Source organism: Tachysurus fulvidraco, chromosome 3 (assembly GCF_022655615.1).
Source record: "Tachysurus fulvidraco isolate hzauxx_2018 chromosome 3, HZAU_PFXX_2.0, whole genome shotgun sequence".
NCBI classification, from domain to species: Eukaryota; Metazoa; Chordata; class Actinopteri; order Siluriformes; family Bagridae; genus Tachysurus; species Tachysurus fulvidraco.
The window spans coordinates 1,908,695-1,930,086 of record NC_062520.1 but is presented as its reverse complement, the minus strand read 5'-3'; the positions used below and the strand labels follow the sequence as shown (position 1 = coordinate 1,930,086).

At 41.5% G+C, this 21,392-nt stretch overlaps 1 protein-coding gene across 3 annotated transcripts in view; it reads left to right on the top strand.

The window, feature by feature from the left end:
• LOC113649752 (dipeptidyl aminopeptidase-like protein 6) overlaps positions 1-7,111 on the top strand; it is a 243,028-nt gene extending 235,917 nt beyond the window's left edge. For 2 of the 3 annotated variants that reach the window (XM_047811453.1, XM_047811451.1), the window contains exons 24-26: positions 582-654; positions 869-942; positions 6,118-7,110. In XM_047811453.1, coding sequence (XP_047667409.1) covers positions 582-654; positions 869-942; positions 6,118-6,267 — 297 coding nt within the window. In that variant the 3' untranslated portion in view covers positions 6,268-7,110. Of the gene's footprint in view, positions 1-581; positions 655-868; positions 943-6,117 lie in introns of all 3 variants that reach the window. The other variant, XM_047811452.1, reaches the window with a different exon arrangement.
• Positions 7,112-21,392: the final 14,281 nt, after the last annotated feature.

Below are 21,392 nucleotides of genomic sequence, written 5' to 3'. Positions count from 1 at the left end.
CATGCGAGAGACACGAGAGAGACACGTGAGAGACACGAGAGAGACACGAGAGAGACATGCAAGAGACATGAGAGAGACTTGCAAGAGACACGAGAGAGACACGAGAGACACGCGAGAGACATGTGAGAGACACGCGAGAGACACGAGAGACATGCGAGAGACATGCGAGAGACACGAGAGAGACACGAGAGACATGCGAGAGACATGCGAGAGACACGCGAAAGACACGCGAGAGTCACGAGAGAGACATGAGAGAGACATGAGAGAGACTTGCGAGAGACACGAGAGAGACACGCGAGAGACACGCGAGAGACACGCGAGAGACATGCGAGAGACACGAGAGAGACACGAGAGAGACTTGATTTTTCTGTTAGAACAAAGATGAATTGTTTCTCCTTTTGTTCAGGAGAGAATTTGAATGAATGTGAAATCATTGTTGCTTATTTTTTATAAAGGTTGTCAATAATAACAGAGTGCTCTGTGTGTGTGTGTGTGTGTGTGTGTGTGTGTGTGTGTGTGTGTGTGTGTGTGTGTGTGTGTTGTTTATTATTGTTGTATTTATTTCTCGAACCCTACCACAGATGACTAATCTGGCGTATCGAGCCTCTCAGTTTGTCGATAAGAAGTTTCTGATCATCCATCCGACTGCAGATGGTGAGAATAACTGTTACTCCATCCTGCTTGTTACTCCATCCTGCTTGTTACTCCATCCTGCTTGTTACTCCATCCTGCTTGTTACTCCATCCTGCTTCTATCGTTTATCTGCTGTGAAATGATCAAATAAAACTTTTTAAAGTGCCATTCTAATCTTTGCCCCAGCACCGTGTCACTCGGCTCTATTGAAATGTCCTCTTGTTTTCTTTTGCAGAAAAAGTTCATTTTCAGCACACGGCCAAATTTATCTCCAGGTTAATCAGCGAGAAGGGAAACTACAGTCTACAGGTAATAAACCACCTGAATCTGGGGCAAACTCTGAGTAACGCTGCACAGGAAGTCTGGGGTGAGAGGATTTTCCTCTTGTCTATTTAGCACCTACATTTGCTTCCTGTCACATTTCGGCTCATGCTTACCTACAAAGCTTTGAATGGTTTGGCTCCTCACTACCTTACTGAGCTTTTAGCCCTTACACATCGTCCCACAGACCCGTTTAATACCTCTGGGTGAAAGCGCGTTTTGTTCTGTAGCTCCAAGACTCTGGAATTCCTGCAAGCGGAATCCCTGAGGGGCTTTTTACCCCTGGTCACTTCCTGCGTGTTCTGTGATCCGATATCTACCCGACGGTAAAAAGACCAGGTCTAAATGCCCTCCGAAACGTTTTGGAGACGGATATAAACCCGATGGTACGAACCCCTTCAGGAGGTGGTCTGGGACGCGTTTCAGGTAAAACTGGACAGGTGTAAATGAATGTGGTTGTTCGAGCCACATACGTCAGCGCTAAACTCCTCCCAGACGGAACTACGTCACTCGCAGGTGACTCACGACACGCAGGCACTTATTGCTCGTTGGAGTGACGAAAGCGTCCAACAAAAGCTTTGTAAAACAAATAGAAACAAAAGTGTATTTAAGTACAGTATATACACCAAAGTCTGTTCCATTTCAGTTACCCCGGAAATGAGGTCAAATATATTAGCATTGTGGGCGGGAGCAGAAAGATCGGATCGATATCCGATTCGCCGAGACGTGTTTATGTGGTCTGATGTAAATGGGACAGTTTTAACAGATCAGATAGATATCGGATCAGAGACAACACACGAAGTGACCGGGTGTAAAAAAGACCTCAGTGTCTTTAAATCCTCCCTTAAAGCTTATTTCTTTAGGGTAGCTTTTATTTGAAATGTATTTTTTTTTTCAACTTATATGTTTTGATAGTATGTTCTTATCTGGTGCGTTTTTATATCGTACTTATTTTAACGTATTATTTGTATAATTGTATTTTTCCTTTTTCTTCTGTGAAGCACTTAAAATAAGCGAAAATAAAGTTTATTATTATTCGAAAGGCCGAAGTCAATAATACGACGACATGGACACATAAATCAGATCCTGTGGTGTTTAATATATAATATTTTTAAAACATTTAATTTTACACTCAATTTTCTGGGATTTCCTAAAGTGTTTCTTCATACAGAAATTTTTCTTTCCAAAAAAAAAAATCTGACTAATTTATTCAAATGAGCTCCGTATAATTAAATATGACTCATTTGCATACTTAATCAAAGGTCTTTTGATGTTTAAATAAAATTATTAATTTCTCTGTGAAGCTCAAGAGAGATTTTTCTAGAGTTTATTAAAAAAATCATGTCTTTGTTCTTTAACCAAGTACCATAAACTCTTATAAAAAATCATTTTATACCACGTTTCAGTTTCAGTTCCATAAAAATTCAAATCCAACAATGATCTACATTTTTATAACTACAAATATAATAAATAAATAAATAAATAAATAAATAAATAAATAAATAAATAAATAAATAAATAAAAGCTTTATATGGTAAGGTTTAGATATCAGGAAAAAAAACTGTGGGCTGATCTGATCTGAAGGAGGAGGAGGAGGAGGAGAAGAAGGGATTTTGTGCAGGTGATAGAAACAGCATGAGGAGAATACAGAAGGAGGTGAAGGTTCAAGTCGAAGAGCGTAAAAAGGACTAGAGAAGGAAAAGAGAGAATAAAATACAGGGGGATAAAAGGTGAAAGATGTGTTGAAGGAAAGCTCAGGCTCTGCTCCACCCTGCAGCCAGTCAGACGTTTGTCATGAGCAGAAGAGCTGAATCACTTCTTCAGTCCATCTTCTGATAACGTCCACCAGCTGTCTCATCTCACACGCTTGACTCCTTCTCACCTTCTACACTAAATCTGTCCATCACACCTGAGCAGATGAGGAAGAAACAACAAAATCTTCATGCAGGAAAAGCAGCAGATCTTGATGGGATCAGTTCCTTTCTTTATCAGCTGTGTGAAGCCCTACAGTTCACCCATGCCTCTTTTCCACCGGAAAGAACCGGGTGCTGGTTCAGAGCTAGCGCTGGTGCTGGTTCAAAGTTGGTTCCACTGGTGAACCTTCTAAGAACCGGTTTGCCTTTCCACCGGCTAGAGAGCATCACAGCGCCGAGTGTGACGTCACTGTATACGTGTCACGTTACACAGCGACGTTAGCGCAGCAGCGACAAACACAAACACAACAACAACAATGGCGGATGTTGCTTTACTGTTAATGCTCATGTCTTTGTGAACCTACATCGGCATCCAAACGCGGTGAATAAAACGTGTACGTGCGGCTCCGTGTAATCTGTATAAACTGAGGTTGTAATCGATAAATTACATAACGTTATTTTATCGTTAACACAGAAAAAAATTTAGCCTTAGCATGTAGCTACCTACTATCATGTGTGCTGATAATGTGTCATATCGCGGTAAAGTAAAAGTGTATTAAACATTAGTATACTTAAGGTACATTATCAAATGTGCTAACAGTAGCCCCACCCACAGCCCCGCCCACAGCTCCTGACCCAAGCGGTTCTTAAGTCTAGACCAGCAACGTTTTGGTGCTACTTAAGAACCACTTTTCCTGGTTCAGAGCCGGTGCTTTGGCGGTCGAAACAGAAAGAACTGGTTCTAAATTAGGCTCCGAACCTGCACTCGAACTGCCTCGGTGGAAAAGGGGCACCAGAGTCCTCACTTTGGAAGAATCCCAGAGAGCTGAACGACTACAGACCTGTATAAGACACACGTCCACACAGCATCGGACAGGTTGCTTACAGCTCACCAGTGAGAATGAGATGCCGTAATCTTCTGGCTGCTTAGCACTTTTTTTCTTCTCCGAGCACAGCGAGAGTTTGTAGACGTTTAAGAGACTGAGAGTGAAACTACATCAAAAACACTGACAGACATTTTTCTTAGAGTTTTGATAGTTTTATTTTTACAGTTTAAGACACTTTTAAAGCAGAGCAGAAGTGTTGTTCCACTCGTGGAGTCTTAAAAGCCGTTTTATCGAACTGAAGGAGACGATCTACGGTATTTTATCATGAATCTGACGCGGTTCCTTTACTGCATTTTGCCGTTAAACGGTAAACAGAGTTGAGTATCAGAACCCTTTGGATTGAGAATCATCGGCCTGATTTCTCCGTCCATTCGTCATGTATTCATTTTTAAATGATTCATCCAGAGAGGTTGTTGTGAAGGACACTGTACCTGGCTGTAAAATGGCTTTCATCTTGACGGTTCTAAAGGAATTTCAGTGGGACAGAAACCGTGGAGTCGCCCAAAAGGTCTCGGTCCTTCCTGCTTTGTTGAATGTTAAATCACTAATAAGCTCAGATCTTCTACTACAAGGTCACGACCGTTTCTGTTTGAGACACGGCTATTGACACGCTAATGAGGAGGACCGTGTCGTGTAGGTCATGGTGTGCGTCATGGTGTAGGTCATGGTGTAATCAAACAGCATTTCACTCCAATTTACCTGTAAATATTCCAATTCATTTCTTTTATCTCGACTCTTTTTGCATTTCAGGCTCGAAACATCTTTTGCCACCAAACATCCATTAAAGTTTAGGGAAAAAAATGAGAATTTTGGTTCTGTTTATTTCACAGAACACATTCACCGCACCAAACGGTCCATAAATCGTCCGTTACAGCCTGTGAATTTTCTGATATCGACTGGTGACTTAACAATCACTGAAAAGCACAATCCTGTTACCTAAATGATAGACTGAAATATAATTATTAATTAAAAAACACATTTTCTGTAAATGATTAGAATCGTGTCATTAACATCATTAGCATGGATGCTAATAAACCAAATTTGCTATTTGTGTGCTAAAAAACCTCAACCTTCTTAAATTCATGTTAGAATCGGGTTCAAATGGAGAAGTAGTCTGAGTCACACTGGGATGCACTTATTTCCAAGGATTTCAGAACAGTGTGACAGATATTGCGTCATCGGGTAGGCGTGGCCTATTTGCTAATCTAACCCTAACCCTAACATTAACCCTAACCATAGTTTTTGGTTGTTTATTTCATTCATTCATTCATTCATTCATTCATTCATTCATTCATTCATTCATCTTCTACCGCTTATCCGAACTTCTCGGGTCACGGGGAGCCTGTGCCTATCTCAGGCGTCATCGGGCATCGAGGCAGGATACACCCTGGACGGAGTGCCAACCCATCACAGGGCACACACACACTCTCATTCACTCACACACACACACACACACTACGGACAATTTTCCAGAGATGCCAATCAACCTACCATGCATGTCTTTGGACCGGGGGAGGAAACCGGAGTACCCGGAGGAAACCCCCGAGGCACGGGGAGAACATGCAAACTCCACACACACACAAGGCGGAGGTGGGAATCGAACCCCAACCCTGCAGGTGTGAGGAGAACGTACTAACCACTAAGCCACCGTGCCTCCCTTTGGATGTTTATTTGTTTTCTAAAATAAATCTACCTGTATGACTGTTTTGTCCTTCGTAGAGCTCCGGAAACACGCCCACTTTACGTCGTGTTAACGAAACCCCTGGAATTCAGTGAATGCCGAGTCACACTACTGTCGCTAGCTCTGAGAATAAGTAAAAACCTACACAGAGACAGTGATTGGATAGCATATGTCTTCAATGAAACCAACAGGGAGACTTTATACAGGAGAAAAGTATAACATCCTGTCTTGTCTAAAGGCGAAAGACGTCAGCAGATCAGACGTGGTGTTTAACACACGTCCTGACGGTTTGACGAGTTCATTATGAAGTGCCTGGGCTCAGGGCATGTTTATTAGAACAGAACAGTAAGAATGTCCAGGACAAAGGAAAGGATATCACGGTCACAGACGAGGTCATGAACAAACGATATCACACGGTCGACTGAGGACAGAGAGGCAATATAGCGACTCGAGTCAGTTAGAACGTGCAGTTTATTTTGTTGCAGATGATATATTGTTTTTTAGTATTTTAAAAATGTTAGCATTTTATGTTCTGATGCTAATTTAGATGCTAACTGCATTTCATTGGCTCTGTACATGTACCTTGCACAAAATCGAATCTAATCTGATCTAACTTGTAGCTGAAGACACTTAATGGTGACATGAGACTTGACTCTGTGATTCTTACGCTGTGATTTTTCAGATCTATCCAGATGAAGGTCACTTCCTTCACGCCGAGGCGACGAAGCAGCACCTCGGGCGGTCGCTGGTCAATTTTTTTGAAGAGTGTTTCAGGCAACCAGACAACGTTTTTGAGGAAGATCTGGAAGAGGAGAGTGAAGACGAGGGTTAACGCCTTCTTACCCCTACACAACATGCCCCAAGCACAAAGCTAGCTCCTTTTACCAGACAATATGCAACATGTCTATTTGAGTCCTTTATTTGTTTCCCTGTTTTCTCATTTGAATCCGATGTACGGAGGTTTTTCCCTTCTGTGGACTGGACGTGTTCTCGGTGTCGTCTGCTGCCGCAGCAGCTCTGTTAACCGAAGATGTCCAGGGTCAATAAGGCAGAAAAGGCGGTCTCCAATCTGTCCATCACTTTGATTGACAGGTTGCTCTGGTTAACTGACTGCTGGCAGCAGTAGCCATCCACAAACCTTCCTGCTGGAACCTTCCGACGTCAAGCAGGATGTTTTTTAGCACAAAACGTGTCGACCGAGCCTGAAGACTCTCGAATGTTCCGACGTGTAGATATTCACTAACGGTTGAGACGACGACGGAGTTTGTGATCGTAATCTGTTTGCTTGTGTCTGTTACTCTTATGTAAAATATCAAACGAACAAAACGTCAACTCGGGGTATTAATTCAAACATTTTTTGAAGTGTTCAAATTTCCTTCCTGTTCATGACCTTCGAAACCTGGAGTGTGTATTTAAGTGATGTGGAATATTCTGTTATTTTCCAACAAATGGTGAACAGATGAATAAGATGTCATTATTCATCAAAGTTGCACTTTTTTTTTTTTTTTTTTAATTTATTTTATTTTTTTGTGATCATGGTGACCCAGCGATTCTATCTTGGATTCTTTCCTTCCCTTTTTCAGTGTCCATCTGCTAGTTGTTGCAGACTACGTGCTTTTCCTACGACGGCAGTTTATAAAGCATTGCATTCTCTGTCTAAATATATTATATATATATATATGTGTATATATGTTAAAAATAAAGTTATCATCTTTTGAGAAATAAGCTCGTAAGGTCTAGTATTATATATGAAATACATTCTGAGAATTTTAATTAATAGATAAAGATGCGGTTGTTTGCCATTTGTACGGTATATTTCTCCATTTGTTTTCTGTTGCACTTATCCTGCACTGGGTCACAGGACACCTGGAGGATTGTCCCATGGAGCGCGGGGTACATCAGAGGACATCCCATCCCAGGACACATTCACACACACACACACACACACACACACATTCACACACCAATTCACACGATATGGCCAGTTTAGAGATTCAAACAGTCTGTAACAATAATATCACCAGGCTCAGGTAGGAACCTAGAGAACCTGGCGGAAACTTCTGAAGCACATGTGCCTCTTTTCCACCGGAAAGAACCGGGTGCTGGTTCAGAGCTAGCGCTGGTGCTGGTTCAAAGTTCCACTGGCGAACCTTCTAAGAACCGGTTTGCCTTTCCACCGGCTAGAGAGCCGTTACAGAGCCGAGTGTGACGTCACTGTATACGTGTCACGTGTCCCAGCGACGTTAGCGCAGCAGCGGCAAACACAAACACAACAACAATGGTGGATGTTACTTTACTGTTAATGCTCATGGCTTTGTGAACCTACATCGGCATCCAAACGCGGCGAATAAAACGTGTACGTGCGGCTCTGTGTAATCTGTATAAACGGAGGTTGTAATCGATAAAGTACATAACATTATTTAATCGTTAACACAGAAAAAAGTTAGCCTTAGCATGTAGCTACCTACTATCATGTGTGCTGATAATGTATCATATCGCGGTAAAGTAAAAGTGTATTAAACATTAGTATACTTAAGGTACATTATCAAATGCGCTAACAGTAGCCCCACCCACAGCCCAGGACGCAAGCGGTTCTAAAGTCTAGACCAGCGACGTTTTGGTGCTACTTAAGAACCACTTTTCCTGGTTCGGAGCCGGTGCTTTGGCGGCCGAAACAGAAAGAACTGGTTCTAAATTAGGCTCCGAACCTGCACTCGAACTGCCTCGGTGGAAAAGGGGCACTAGAGAACCTGGCGGAAACTCCTGAAGCACATGGAGAACATTTAAACAACATAAATCAAAGCCTCAAACACACCACCTACAGTACAATGTCCTGACTCTCTGTATAACAGAACATCTTCAAGGTCTTAAACAACACAGTCCATAGAAACCGTCCTGTCACTAAATCAGCCAAACTTTCTTCAGTCCTCATTCTGCTTGAGCTTCAGCAGCATTTGATAAGGTCAACCACAAGACATACGAGGCTTGGAATTCATGACACAGCTTGGCAGCATCAGACGTTCCAGGTGACATGGAAGGGATTTACATCCACACTTCCCTGGTGTCTCACAAGGCTTCTCCTTCTGCTGTCTCATTACTAATCTCACAGACCTGCACTGGTTTCCTCTACGACATCAGAAGGATTTGTTCGTTTCTATCCACAAAGGTCACTCAGGTGCTTCTTCAGTATGTTGTGATTTCGAGACTGGACTACTGCCCCTCAATCCTGGTAGTTTTTCCTCTGAGAGCCACTCCACCTCTGCAACTGATCCATAAAAAACTTCTTCTCGTCTTTAAACTTCCAAAGTTCTCCCACACCGCTCATTCCCTATGCTCCTTCCGCTTACTCCCTGTAGACGCTGCATCAGATTTAATGCTATAAAATGTACCACACTCACCCACATTAAAGCACCGAGCTCTCTCTCCAAACCTTTGTCATTACTCGACAGCTCCTACTATCTCTCAGGAAGCATCAAGGCTTTTTTGTTCTGGCAGCTACAGTAATAGATGGAACTTCTATCACAACTGAAGATCTACCTCGTCATGAAGCACTTTAAATTAGCAGGTAAATGTTGTGATTTTTTTTTTTTAACTCGTTGTAATCTAAGTCTATTACCCAGTCAACCGGTATCGGGAAGTTATTTATTTATTTATTAAACACTACTTAAAGTTACTTTACTTTTATGTAAAATGCACCATCAACATTTCTATCTGTGGTAATCAAACTTAGGGGAGTCTTTGGACTCTGCGACGATCTCGCTGATAGTTTGACGGATCGGTTCTCTACAAGCTACTCTATTACTGAAATGATTGAAGTATTTGAAATGATCTGCTGGATGAGTGAAATGTTGACTAAGTGGATACACACCACATCCAGCTTTGCAGCGCAGGTCCTCAGTATATTTAGTGGAATTCCATCAGGGCCTGCTGGTTTGTAATGATAGACTTTCTACAGAGGCCTATAAACCTCTGAAAATGTACCCTGAATGTATGGGTAGTGGCTTTAGAAGTGAGTTTGAGAAGTGAGGTTGAACAATTTCAATTTTCAATTTAATTGCTAAATAGATTTGGGTGTCATCAGCATAGTAATAAAAGGATATACCCTGTTTCCGGGGGAATAGAGCCCAGGGGTAGCATATACTGTATAATGAGAATAGAGAAGGAGGTAAAATAGAGCCTTGTGGAAGGCCACAAGACAGCGAGGCAGGGGAGGAGGAAAAGTTACCCAGTTTCACTGTGAACTTTCTGTCAGTTAGTTATGACTGAAACCAGCTCAAAACATTTGCTTTTAGACCTACCCAGGCCATGGTCTATACCAGGGGTCGGCAACCCGCGGCTCCGGAGCCGCAAGTGGCTCTTTCATCCCTCTGCTGCGGCTCCCTGTAGATTTGGAAAATAAATATTTAATTTATTTTTTTTATTTTTGTTAGTTAGTTTTTAAAAAAATGTAATTCTAAATTCTAAGATCATGATGCTCTTGTAACATTAAAATAAACCATGTTTTTTTTGGTCGCTCAAAATATGCGTCATAACCGCCGACTTGCGAAATCCGACACACAGAAGCAGGCGCATTTTTGGTTTGCTGCAGCTGGCAAGTTAAAATTTTTATGTCATGCAGGGCTGTCAAGTGTCACGCATTGAGAGTGACAGTCACGCATTTGTGTCTTTTGTCACGCTCTCCTGCCACACATCATATTCTCACGCAGAAAAACTTTTTGACTATCATATATTTAATGCACCGCGGTCTCTTCTGTGGAACCGGGCAGGAACCGAGCGCGTCTCAGTTCTTAGTCGAGCCTGACACTTATCAGCCAATCAAAAAAAAGGCTACACAATAGCCAATCAGAAAATAGCACTATCGAGGAAAGATTTAACGCAACATCCAATGAAAAAAAGCGAGGGGTTGGAGATGTCACGCTTGCCTGTCTTCAAAACTTGAGAGCCCTGGTCATGAATACGAAGGAGTCAATTATACATTAAACATTTTATTTAAAGTAACCTTCGACCCAGCGTCTTTTTTGTTAAGGTTAGTTCAAACGGTTCAAAATATTTTTGTTTGCCTGCAGAAATAAAATTTTGTTTACTCTGTAGCAGTTCATTGATTTCATAAATACAACACACTACAGTTTTTTCTATACTTTCCATAAAGGTAAAAAACGATATATGCGGCGTTCTCTTCATTTTAGATGTCAAAAGAATTTCGTGGCTACCTGTGTTTTTTTTCTGTGGGAAACGGGTCCTAATGGCTCTCTGAGAGTTTAAGGTTGCCGACCCCTGGTCTATACCATGGCCTTGCATTGGTGTGAAGGATGTTCTGGGTCAACCCCACTCTAGAACGATTGGAATATAAACAGTACATAATCTTGTGGTACAGGGATTAGAAGATCACCACTTTAAATTGCAGGAAAACGTATTTCTTCGGTTGTTGATTTGGCTGTGACATAAAGAGACTACGAGTAGAATCCGAAACCTTTCGGATGCTGAACCCAAAGGCAAAACATTTTCCTGGTCCCGTTTATCTTCCCCTGACACATGCCATTCACTCAAAGAGCCGCTCGGAGCGGCGAGTGCAGAGAGCCGAGGGCACATTCGTGAGTGTTTGTGGTCAAGGCTGCTTTTAATGTTAAATGTCAGTGCAGAAGGAAAGGCAGCGGTTTGAAGTAAACAGTGGTCTACATAACAGCAGGGTGAGCTCAGCTGCTGAATGTATGTCCTGTAGCTCTGTATCCAACTGCTAATGCCCTCCACATCCACAGACATAAATACAGGATATACAGCCCAGATATTTCTCTCCCTAATTCTCAACAAATCCTCACACATATCCGATGTCACGGCTTCCGAACAGCTACGCTTAAGATCTTACGGCACATCGACATAAAGACAGACGTTTTAAACGTTACCTTTGTTTTGTTTTTTTCAACAAAATCAGATATAGCAAAGGATTTTTTTCAACTTTATTGCGCAATTCTCGAACTTTTCACACTCTCACACCTCAGGGTGTCAGTTTACAGGCTTTTTTTCACAGCAGGCTTCTAGGCAAAGGGGTTGTCTTTGTTATAGGACGTTTGCACTAAGCATGCAGTCTTTTTATACAAAGTTATACAGTAAACAAATAAACAAGAAAAGCATGAACGGACGGACATGTCCAATAGAAAAATATTCATATAAAATCCATTTTTGAGTCTTTTGACTTCATTTTTTTTTTGGTGAAAGCCAAGACATGTGGCTATGACCCTCAGTTGTTGTTTACCTACTATCATTAAATACAGCAGTGTATGTAATCAGTTTATCAGGTAAACAACTCAGACGGAAATAAAAACCCTCCAATCTAGCCTCTGTAACTCTATGTCAGTAAGGCCTAGAATCACCCTGATACTTGAGTCTCTCTTCTTTCCAATGAGACCAAGCTCACCTCTGTGTGTCAAAGTATATGGGAGCTGTACCACTTTTTATGTGGGTAGGTCATGTAGGCGAAAATCATGAAAATGGGGGGGGGACGGACGGACGGACAGGTAAGAGGTTTTAAATGGGTTTATCATGTTAATTATATCCAGTTCACGGTCCCTGATTACTAATCAAACACACCTGCATCCCCAATCAGACTAATTAGACACATCCTATGTCCCTGAAACATACATCGGGCGGTTGTCATGTAAAAATGCTGCCCATGCTGGCTGTACCTGAAGAAATGCAGTCATAATGAATCAAATGTTTGCACATAGTGCTGCCTTCTGGATGTCAGGGTTAGCAGGCGTTAGCATATGCCAGAATCCTCAAATGAATTATTTTACATAGCATTATACTGTATATGATTTCTGAGTGTAGAGACATTCGATGAAATCTAACCTAAAATGATCTTCTACGTATCGACTGAATCTTAAGGTTTCGATATCAGAAAGCGTAGAAGAGAAGCCGATAAGACGAGTCTCCCCGAGTCACGACATTTAAGCTTGTTAGCATATTAGCCTTCAAATCTATAACTATGTGGTGGTGAGTGATTGTTTTTTTTATCTGATTTGCTGAAGTCTGGGGACAGGGGGACAGGGGGACTAAGGAACGGAGAGGTTCTGCTTTATAAACATGCCGTGTGACTGGGAGTGAAATGAAAAAGTCACTGTTGTGTGAAAAGATCATTTGCCTACAAATTAGGTGTCTTCCAGGCAGGAGGAAGTGTAGCACATCATCACTCTCCAGAGAAAAGGACTGTCCTCATCAGGAAGCAGCTCCACACTGAGGTGACTGGGTTTGACCAGAATTAAAAGCAACCTGTGTTTTTCTCACAAAAGTCAGTCACTTAATTCGGTCAAACATCACAGAACACATTGTTACCCTGATGAAAGTGTTGGTTCACATTCATTCATTCATTCATTCATCTTCTACCGCTTATCCGAACTACCTCGGGTCACGGGGGGCCTGTGCCTATCTCAGGCGTCATCGTGCATCGAGGCAGGATACACCCTGGACGGAGTGCCAACCCATCAGAGGGCACACACACACTCTCATTCACTCACACACTCACACACACTACGGACAAAGTTTTTAAGTTTTTGCTACCAAGCATCGTTGAAGCAGCTTGTAAATATCAGTGATATCCGGTTTAGTGGGCAAATAATCAGCTGAAATTCATTATATGAGTTTGATTAAATAAATAATTAAATAAATCAATCAATAAATAAATAAATAAATAAATAAATAAATAAATAAATAAACAGTTGTTTCATATGAATAAAATACTGATTTTCTGCCTCATTACTGACTTCCTAATGGTTACTCATCCCTCTCTTCACTGCACGCTGTATTCTAAGCATTTATGTTAGCAGATCTTTTGAAAGCAATCTCCAATAAAGCTTCTGCTGTGGTGTTGTGACAGGCTCCTCACACCTGACTGAGCTCCATCAGGCCAAAGATCTCACTGTTCCATTAATGGTACATCATGTAATTAAATATTTCCACTCCAGACTAATGGCCTTTTAATATTTGCAAATCAAACAAAGCCACATTTTCTTTCGTCCTCTCTCTGTAAAGCGCCGGACTAATGATCACCGGCATGAATTACAACCAAAACTAGAGCTTGAGATGTGAGATGAGATGTGAGATGAGATGTTCAGGTGACAAAGTGTATTGGTGCTTTAATTGGTAGGTAATGTTATATATGATTTAAAAATAATTCAGTGATGTGGTTAGTGGTTAGCACGTTCGCCTCGTACCTCCAGGGTCGGGGGTTCGATTCCCACCTCCGCCTTGTGTGTGTGGAGTTTGCATGTTCTCCCCGTGTCTCGGGGGTTTCCTCCGGGTACTCCGGTTTCCTCCCCCGGTCCAAAGACATGCATGGTAGGTTGATTGGCATCTCTGGAAAATTGTCCATAGTGTGTGAGTGTGTGAGTGAATGAGTGTGTGTGTGTGTGTGTGTGTGTGTGTGTGTGTGTGTGTGTGTGTGTGTGTGTGTGTGTGTGTGTGTGAGTGAATGAGAGTGTGTGTGTGCCCTGTGATGGGTTGGCACTCCGTCCAGGGTGTATCCTGCCTCGATGCCCGATGACGCCTGAGATAGGCACAGGCTCACACACACAGCAGTGAACACACACACACACGCACACACACACACACACACACACACACACACACACAGCAGTGAACACACACACACAGCAGTGAACACACACACACACAGCAGTGAACACACACACACAGCAGTGTACACACACACACACACACAGCAGTGAACACACACCCGGAGCAGTGGGCAGCCATTTATGCTGCGGCACCCGGGGAGCAGTTGGGGGGGTTTGGTGCCTTGCTCAAGGGCACCTCAGTCGTGGCCGGCCCGAGACTCGAACTCACAACCTTTGGGTTCCGTCCTTAGTTCTTAACACTGTGTTGTCTTGTTCCTGTCATGGTGTTATTTCAGTGACCTTACCTTCATTTGCTTTATCTAGTCTTTTATCTTCTATTTATTTCTAATACTGTAAGCCTGAGCCACACTGCTGAGACTCTGAGCTGAATTCAGAGAGGTGACTGCAGAGACTCACATGGAGACAGAGACTGAAGAAAGGTTTAATATTCAGTGATAAAGTAAAGAGATGCTAGTTGTCCACTACGCTCCAGACCTTCTGCCCTTCATCATCTACAGATCTACTAGCTCCAGTTCTACTAGCTCTTTATGTCTGGTTCCTCTCAAGGTTTCTTCCTTTACCATCTAAGGGAGTTTTTCCTCCCCACAGTCACCTGAGTCACCTCAGACTTGTTCATTGGGGATAAATACATACACATTTATATATCTAATATTAATCTTGAATTTTGTATTATATTAATCTTTATATTCATTCATTCATTCATCTTCTACCGCTTATCCGAACTTCTACGGGGAGCCTGTGGCTATCTCAGGCGTCATCGGGCATCGAGGCAGGATACACCCTGGACGGAGTGCCAACCCATCGCAGGGCACACACACACTCTCATTCACTCACACACACACACTACAGACAATTTTCCAGAGATGCCAATCAACCTACCATGCATGTCTTTGGAACGGGGGAGGAAACCGGAGTACCCGGAGGAAACCCCCGAGGCACGGGGAGAACATGCAAACTCCACACACACAAGGCGGAGGTGGGAATCGACCCCCCGACCCTGGAGGTGTGAGGCGAACGTGCTAACCACTAAGACACCTTGACCCCTAATCTTTATATTATTCTTTATAATAACATTTTGTTCTATGTTTATATTCTGTAAAGCTGCTTTGAGACGATGTCAGTTGTAAAAAGTCGCTATACAGATAAACTTGAACCGAATTGAATTAAATCCGCTAACAGTAGCTCCACCACAGCTTCCTGCATCTGATTATTTCACTAAGATAACCACCAAACTGTGGTTTATTTCTTACGCAGTATTAGGCCAAGATTCCTAGTTTGACAAGAAATATATGTATATTTGAAAATGTGTACGATATTTTTCTTCCCAAGTGTCCGATTTCTCTGGATTCTAAAGTCATATGTATGTCTGCCCTCTGCTGGACAAATGGTGTAATAGCATGCAGGTGTTTCAAGCACAAAACACAAGTCCTTATGTTATAGATCTTCTGAAGATAGCAGGTCTCTCTGTTTTACACCTAGATGAAGCCCTCATGTTCTTCACCTTAACGACCTCATTACTTCACTGCTGCTCATGTGGTTATGAGTCGCAGTGGGTTCATTTATAAAGATGTTTGTCCTGTATCGATTTGATCAGGTGATAAAACTGCACAAAGATTCTTCTGGGAATCGTCACCTGAAGACCAATCAGATTAGCCGAAGATCTGTGAATTCTGTCTTCTGATTGGTCAGGAGGCGTTGATTAGTTTTCTTTAACGGCAGCTCTGACCGTATGCTACAGCTTCATGTATCATTGTTCCACCGATCTTCTGTGTTAATAAATGTAACTCTAGACTTATTTTGTAAAAGTATGATGTCATTAATTATTTATTAAATCTAAAATATGTGGTGATGTCTTTCCTGTTATTGCTTACGGATGTAGAGTCTTCACACAAGATGGTGGAACATTTTCTTGGTTTAAAGTCAAGAAGTTATGTTTAAAGTCTGTGTGTGTGCGTGTGTGCGTGTGTGTGTGCGTGTGTGTGTGTGTGTGTGTGTGTGTGTGTGTGTGTGTGTGTGTGTGTGTGTGTGTTTTCACACAGTACTTTAGGGACACACTGTGCACAGGAGCTGTGATTATGTGCTAATTAGATTGCTGCAAGCCGAGTTTGACGCTGCTTCGTATTTCCTTCAGTTACAAGTCCCTCTGGATGGTGTGTGTGGGCGAGACGTGAGGAATAACATTAATCACAAAAGTCACAGAGGAGAGGTTACCCGAGAAACTATTCGAACAAAACAACACAATAACAACATCCAACATCATCTAATAATCATTCGTTTATTAAATATGTTAACCCTTCACTTCCTTTTATTAACCCTTCACTTCCTGTATTCAGTTATATATCTTAACGCAGACGATCCGTTCATGTGTATAAATGCTCATGAGAGTCAGGACTGAAAGTCTGGACTCACCGATGATGCTGATGACTTCAGGGTTTGAAAGAGCTGATTTCAGGACATTTCTGTGAATGTATTAATGCATTTAAAGAATCTTAAGTCCTATTCGGACTGGATTAGTTCTACGTGGGGACGTGGGGGTAAAGTAATTATTACCAGAGCTTCTCTGTGACTTTCCCGTCCGAATGCGCCATCTCGGTAATCATTACGGACAATAGCCCTATTCGGACGGGACTAGTTTTACGTGGGGACGTGGAGTAATGCAATTTTACCTCAGGACGTCTGTAATAATAATTGGCCAATCCGCACGGGACAAGACATCTCAGTAAAACTAGCAGAAGTGGGAGGGGTAACTCACTTTACGCACCACAGTAACCTCCTTGTTGTCATGTGCGTATGACGTTCTTTCCAGAGTTCCTCACAGAGTTCCCCAGAGAGATCATCACAAAGTAAAAGAGTTCCTCACAGAGATCCTCACAGAGTTCCTTCCAGAGTTCCTCACAGAGATCATCACAAAGTAAAAGAGTTTCTCACAGAGATCCTCACAGAGTTCCTAACAGAGTTCCTCACAGAGTTCCTCACAGAGATCTGTCGGAACTCAGAGACGCCACCTCCAAGTGGACATATCGCAGGGTGAACCGCGCTCTTAGACTTTTAGCCGAGTATTAACTATTTAAACTAAACTTTACTGATCACACTGTAATTGATACACATAAAACAATGAGAAGATTCTCCAGACCTGGATGAGATTGACCAAACTTCTTTATTGCAGTCAATCAGCCAACACTTCCATTGAGCTCAAGGAAAAAAAAATCTCTAAGTCAAAAGCAATTAAATGAAAACTCCAAAAGACCTCCAGCCGTAACCCAAAAAGTTCTACAAGTTCAACTAATTTCCCAAAAATTAAAAAAGTTCTAACCCTCCCCAGAAAATCTCCTCAGTATATACCCCGGTGCCTCTAAGCGCCGCCTCTTTAATTTACATACATTCAGGCAATTTCCCATTCTTTCTCAAAGTTATATTTGAAGCCACACCTAATCATTTACATGACCTTTCTAAATTCCCCTTATTGTACAGAATTACCTCCTACGCCTCTTAAGTGCCCTTTTCTGACTTCCCTATATTTCCCAGAATCAAGGTCTGCCCTTTACACATATGTCCATGCCACTTCCGTGTCAGACGTCTTGTGGATTAATCCTCTTTTACGGCTACAATCGGTAAGTTTAATCATTTCTTTTCTTGCTAGTCTATACTGTATATCAGGGGAGTCAAACTCAAAGTCACAGTGGGCAGAAATATAAACCTGAGATAAAGTCACGGGCCAAACTGAATATTTATTGAAAAATGAACTGCAATTAACTGATCTGTAATGTTCAACCTTTTTCATATGGAAACAAACTTTAGTTTTGCTTAAACACAGGATTCGGAACAACTCCTGAGTTCTTTCCCGAGTCGATAACTCCTGAGCTAAACGCTGTTACTACACAAAACGCGGTTGTAGCTGCCTCTCTACATTACTACGATAGAAAAGAGGTGTTATTTGTGTAGTAACAACGTTTAGCTCAGGAGTTATTGACTCGGGAAACTCCAACCTGTGAATATGTGGCCAACTTCCTGCTCCTTCAGTTCTCTCCAGCGCTGGAAAGCTGATCCTATATTAACACGTCCTACTTCTTGTCCTTATCGTAAGTCTTTCTTCTCTTTCTTTCTTTGTTTTTATCCTCCATGTCGATGTTAAAACCGCTTTCTGCTAACGTCACACACGCGCACTGAACACTCTCTCCGCCGCATATCGACAAGCCCCGCCCCTTTCTGCTCATTGGCTACACGTTTGTTTTGTTTTTGTTTTGATTTTTGTTTATTATTCGGCCCGACTCGGTTTCCTGAAGCATTTCTCAAAAATCGGAGACCCTGCCTTTAACGACTGTCAACAGAGAATGAGGGGCGCTTGCTGTTCGTGACTACGCGTCAATACAGTGGCAAGGCATTCTGGGATTTGTGGTATTAGCGGAGCATGCGGCTAGCCAGCTGTAATGCACATTTGATATGATCTCACGGGCCAAATATAATTACACCGCGGGCCAAATTTGGCCAGAGTTTGACACCCCTGCTGTATATTATTTCTACTGATTATATGAGTTTGAATTATGGTAAAAGTTCTTACTTATATTGGTTATGTTGTATTGCTATTTTTGCGGAGCCCTTGCTGTTTATAATGTTGCTCTGTATATAAGTAGAGTTCTATGTTGACTCCTTAAGCGTACTAAACTTACTGTATGAACTTTGTTATGATCTCAGTCTGTCACTTTCCAGACCGGGCTTGCACACGCATATTTTAGGCCTTACATGTAGTTCCCCTATTTCTACTAAGGTCAGGTTCCCCTTTCCCCTTAGATCTTCGATCTCAGAGTCAGCAGGTTCGTCCAGGTGGTCGAACGATTCAGCTGTCTCGCCCTACTTCCTTCACGAGGCCTGTTTCAGGTGAACTTTTGACTTTCACTTCCTAACACACTGTGAAGAAACCTCTGACTCGCACTTCCTCCACCCAAACTCCTTCATCTGACCTCGTTGATCAGACCGACTAGGCCTGATAGCACCGAGTCAGGTTACTTTTACTAAGTTTATGATCACAAAAAACATCTTTTCTTGCTATTTATATGTTAGTCGTATATACAGTATTACATTAAAACTATTAAAACTATTACAACATCTGGCCTATTCCCATATGTCTTATAACACCAACTGTAATATTTTGTAAGGCATAACACTTTACTTTAGGGCATTCTTGAGTCTCAAGATTTTTCACAACAGATCCTTACAGAGTTCCTCACAGAGTTCCAGAGTTAATCACAGAGATCCTTACATTTACATTTACATTTACATTTACATTTACATTTACATTTACATTTACAGCATGTGACAGACGCCCTTATCCAGAGGAGCTTAAATCTCTACCATTGAATACATTAATGCTGCTCACTAGGTTACATACTTAAGATACCATGTGTCAAAGAGTGCCTAAGTTTTTTTTTGTTTGTTTGTTTGTGTTTGTTTTATTTAAATGCAAAAGATAAGGAAAGAAGTGCTAGTTGAACTGTTTCCTGAATACGTTTGAAAATAGCCAGTGACTCAGCTGTCCGGACCTCTAGGGGAAGTTCATTCCACCACCTCGTTGCAGAACAGAGAAGAGTCTTGTAGTATACTTGCCTCTTACCCTGAGAGATGGTGGGACCAGTGGAGCAGTGCTTACATAGTTCCTTCCAGAGTTCCCCACAGAGTTCCTTCCAGAGTTCCTCACAGAGTTCCTCAGAGTTCCCCACAGAGTTCCTCACAGAGATACTCACAAAGATCCTCACAAAGTTCCTCAAGCTCAGCTGATTCCCTTCATATTCTCACATACATGATGATAAACATCTCTCTGAGCATGTTCCTGATTCAGAACTCCATTAAAGTCAGCACTCATAGCTAACTGGACATTCATGAACACTTTTTCTTTGTAACTTTAAGAATAAATCTGTCTGTGATGAATGAGACTCACTGTTCTAACATCATTTCACAGAGTATTCAAGACCTGAGAAGTTTCCAGGATGTTCTTCTAATCATTTGTCCAGCAGAAAAGAATACGGGGAGTCTTGAGACTGTTTAGTTTTCTCTCCATCATTCGGCCATGGTCCAGCCTCTTCATCAGCACTCAGATTTGTTTACCAGATCAGACAGACAGTTCTGTGGTGTTTCTGTGTTTTGATGGTCTGTGTGAAACTTTATTACACTTCATAATGAAATGTAGACTGTCTGCTCAGACACACTGCTGCTTCTGTGTGAATAGAAACTCATATTAAAGATAAAAATCATCCAGGCGAGATCAGACAGACGTCTCCGTGAAGATGAGGCCATGCTTTCAGCATAGCAATGAGATCTGAGATGAAAAGATAAGTGTGCAGAGTCACTTCCTCGTTTTATTTCCTTCTGTGTGACCTCCACTGATCACGTTAAGACTGAAACCTTTATTTATTCGATTTAAATCCAGACATTTTTCTCTCTTGTTTTCTTTTTCTTTTTTATTGTTTTTCAAGACCAAGTTTTTTATTCCTGTTTTTGCTTTTTTTTTTTTAACAGAGTGATGGAAACATGAGGATATCTGAAAGCATCAGACGCCCCCATGCTTATGAGACACTGAGAGTGGGATTATAAATTATTATAAACACAGTGTGGGATTATAAATCATTATAAATTACTATAAACACAGAGTGGGATTATAAATCATTATAAACACTGACAGTGGAATTATAAATCATTACAAACACTGAGAGTGGGATTATAAATCATTATAAACATTGAGAGTGGGATTATAAATCATTATAGACACTGAGAGTGGGATTATAAATTATTATAAACACAGTGTGGGATTATAAATCATTATAAATTATTATAAACACAGAGTGGGATTATAAATCATTACAAACACAGAGTGGGATTATAAATCATTATAAACACTGAGAGTGGGATTATAAATCATTACAAACACTGAGAGTGGGATTATAAATCATTATAAATACTGAGAGTGGGATTATAAATCATTATAAATACTGAGAGTGGGATTATAAATCATTATAAATACTGAGAGTGGGATTATAAATCATTATAAACACCGAGAGTGGGATTATAAATCATTACAAACACTGAGAGTGAGATTATAAACCATTCCTCTTGTAGATCTGTGGACTGTATGGTTAAGAAGAGTGATGGTGTAACCAGGATATTTATTCTACTTATGACATGAAGTGTGATTTGTTAAAGTTATCAGCTAATTGTATTAATTGCATCTTAAAGACCTTGCTGTTGTTTATCATCGTTATCCAGGGGTCAGGGGTCATATCAGGTCATGACTAGTTTCCTTATGTCTGCATCATTCAGATCAATCATCAAAATGGTC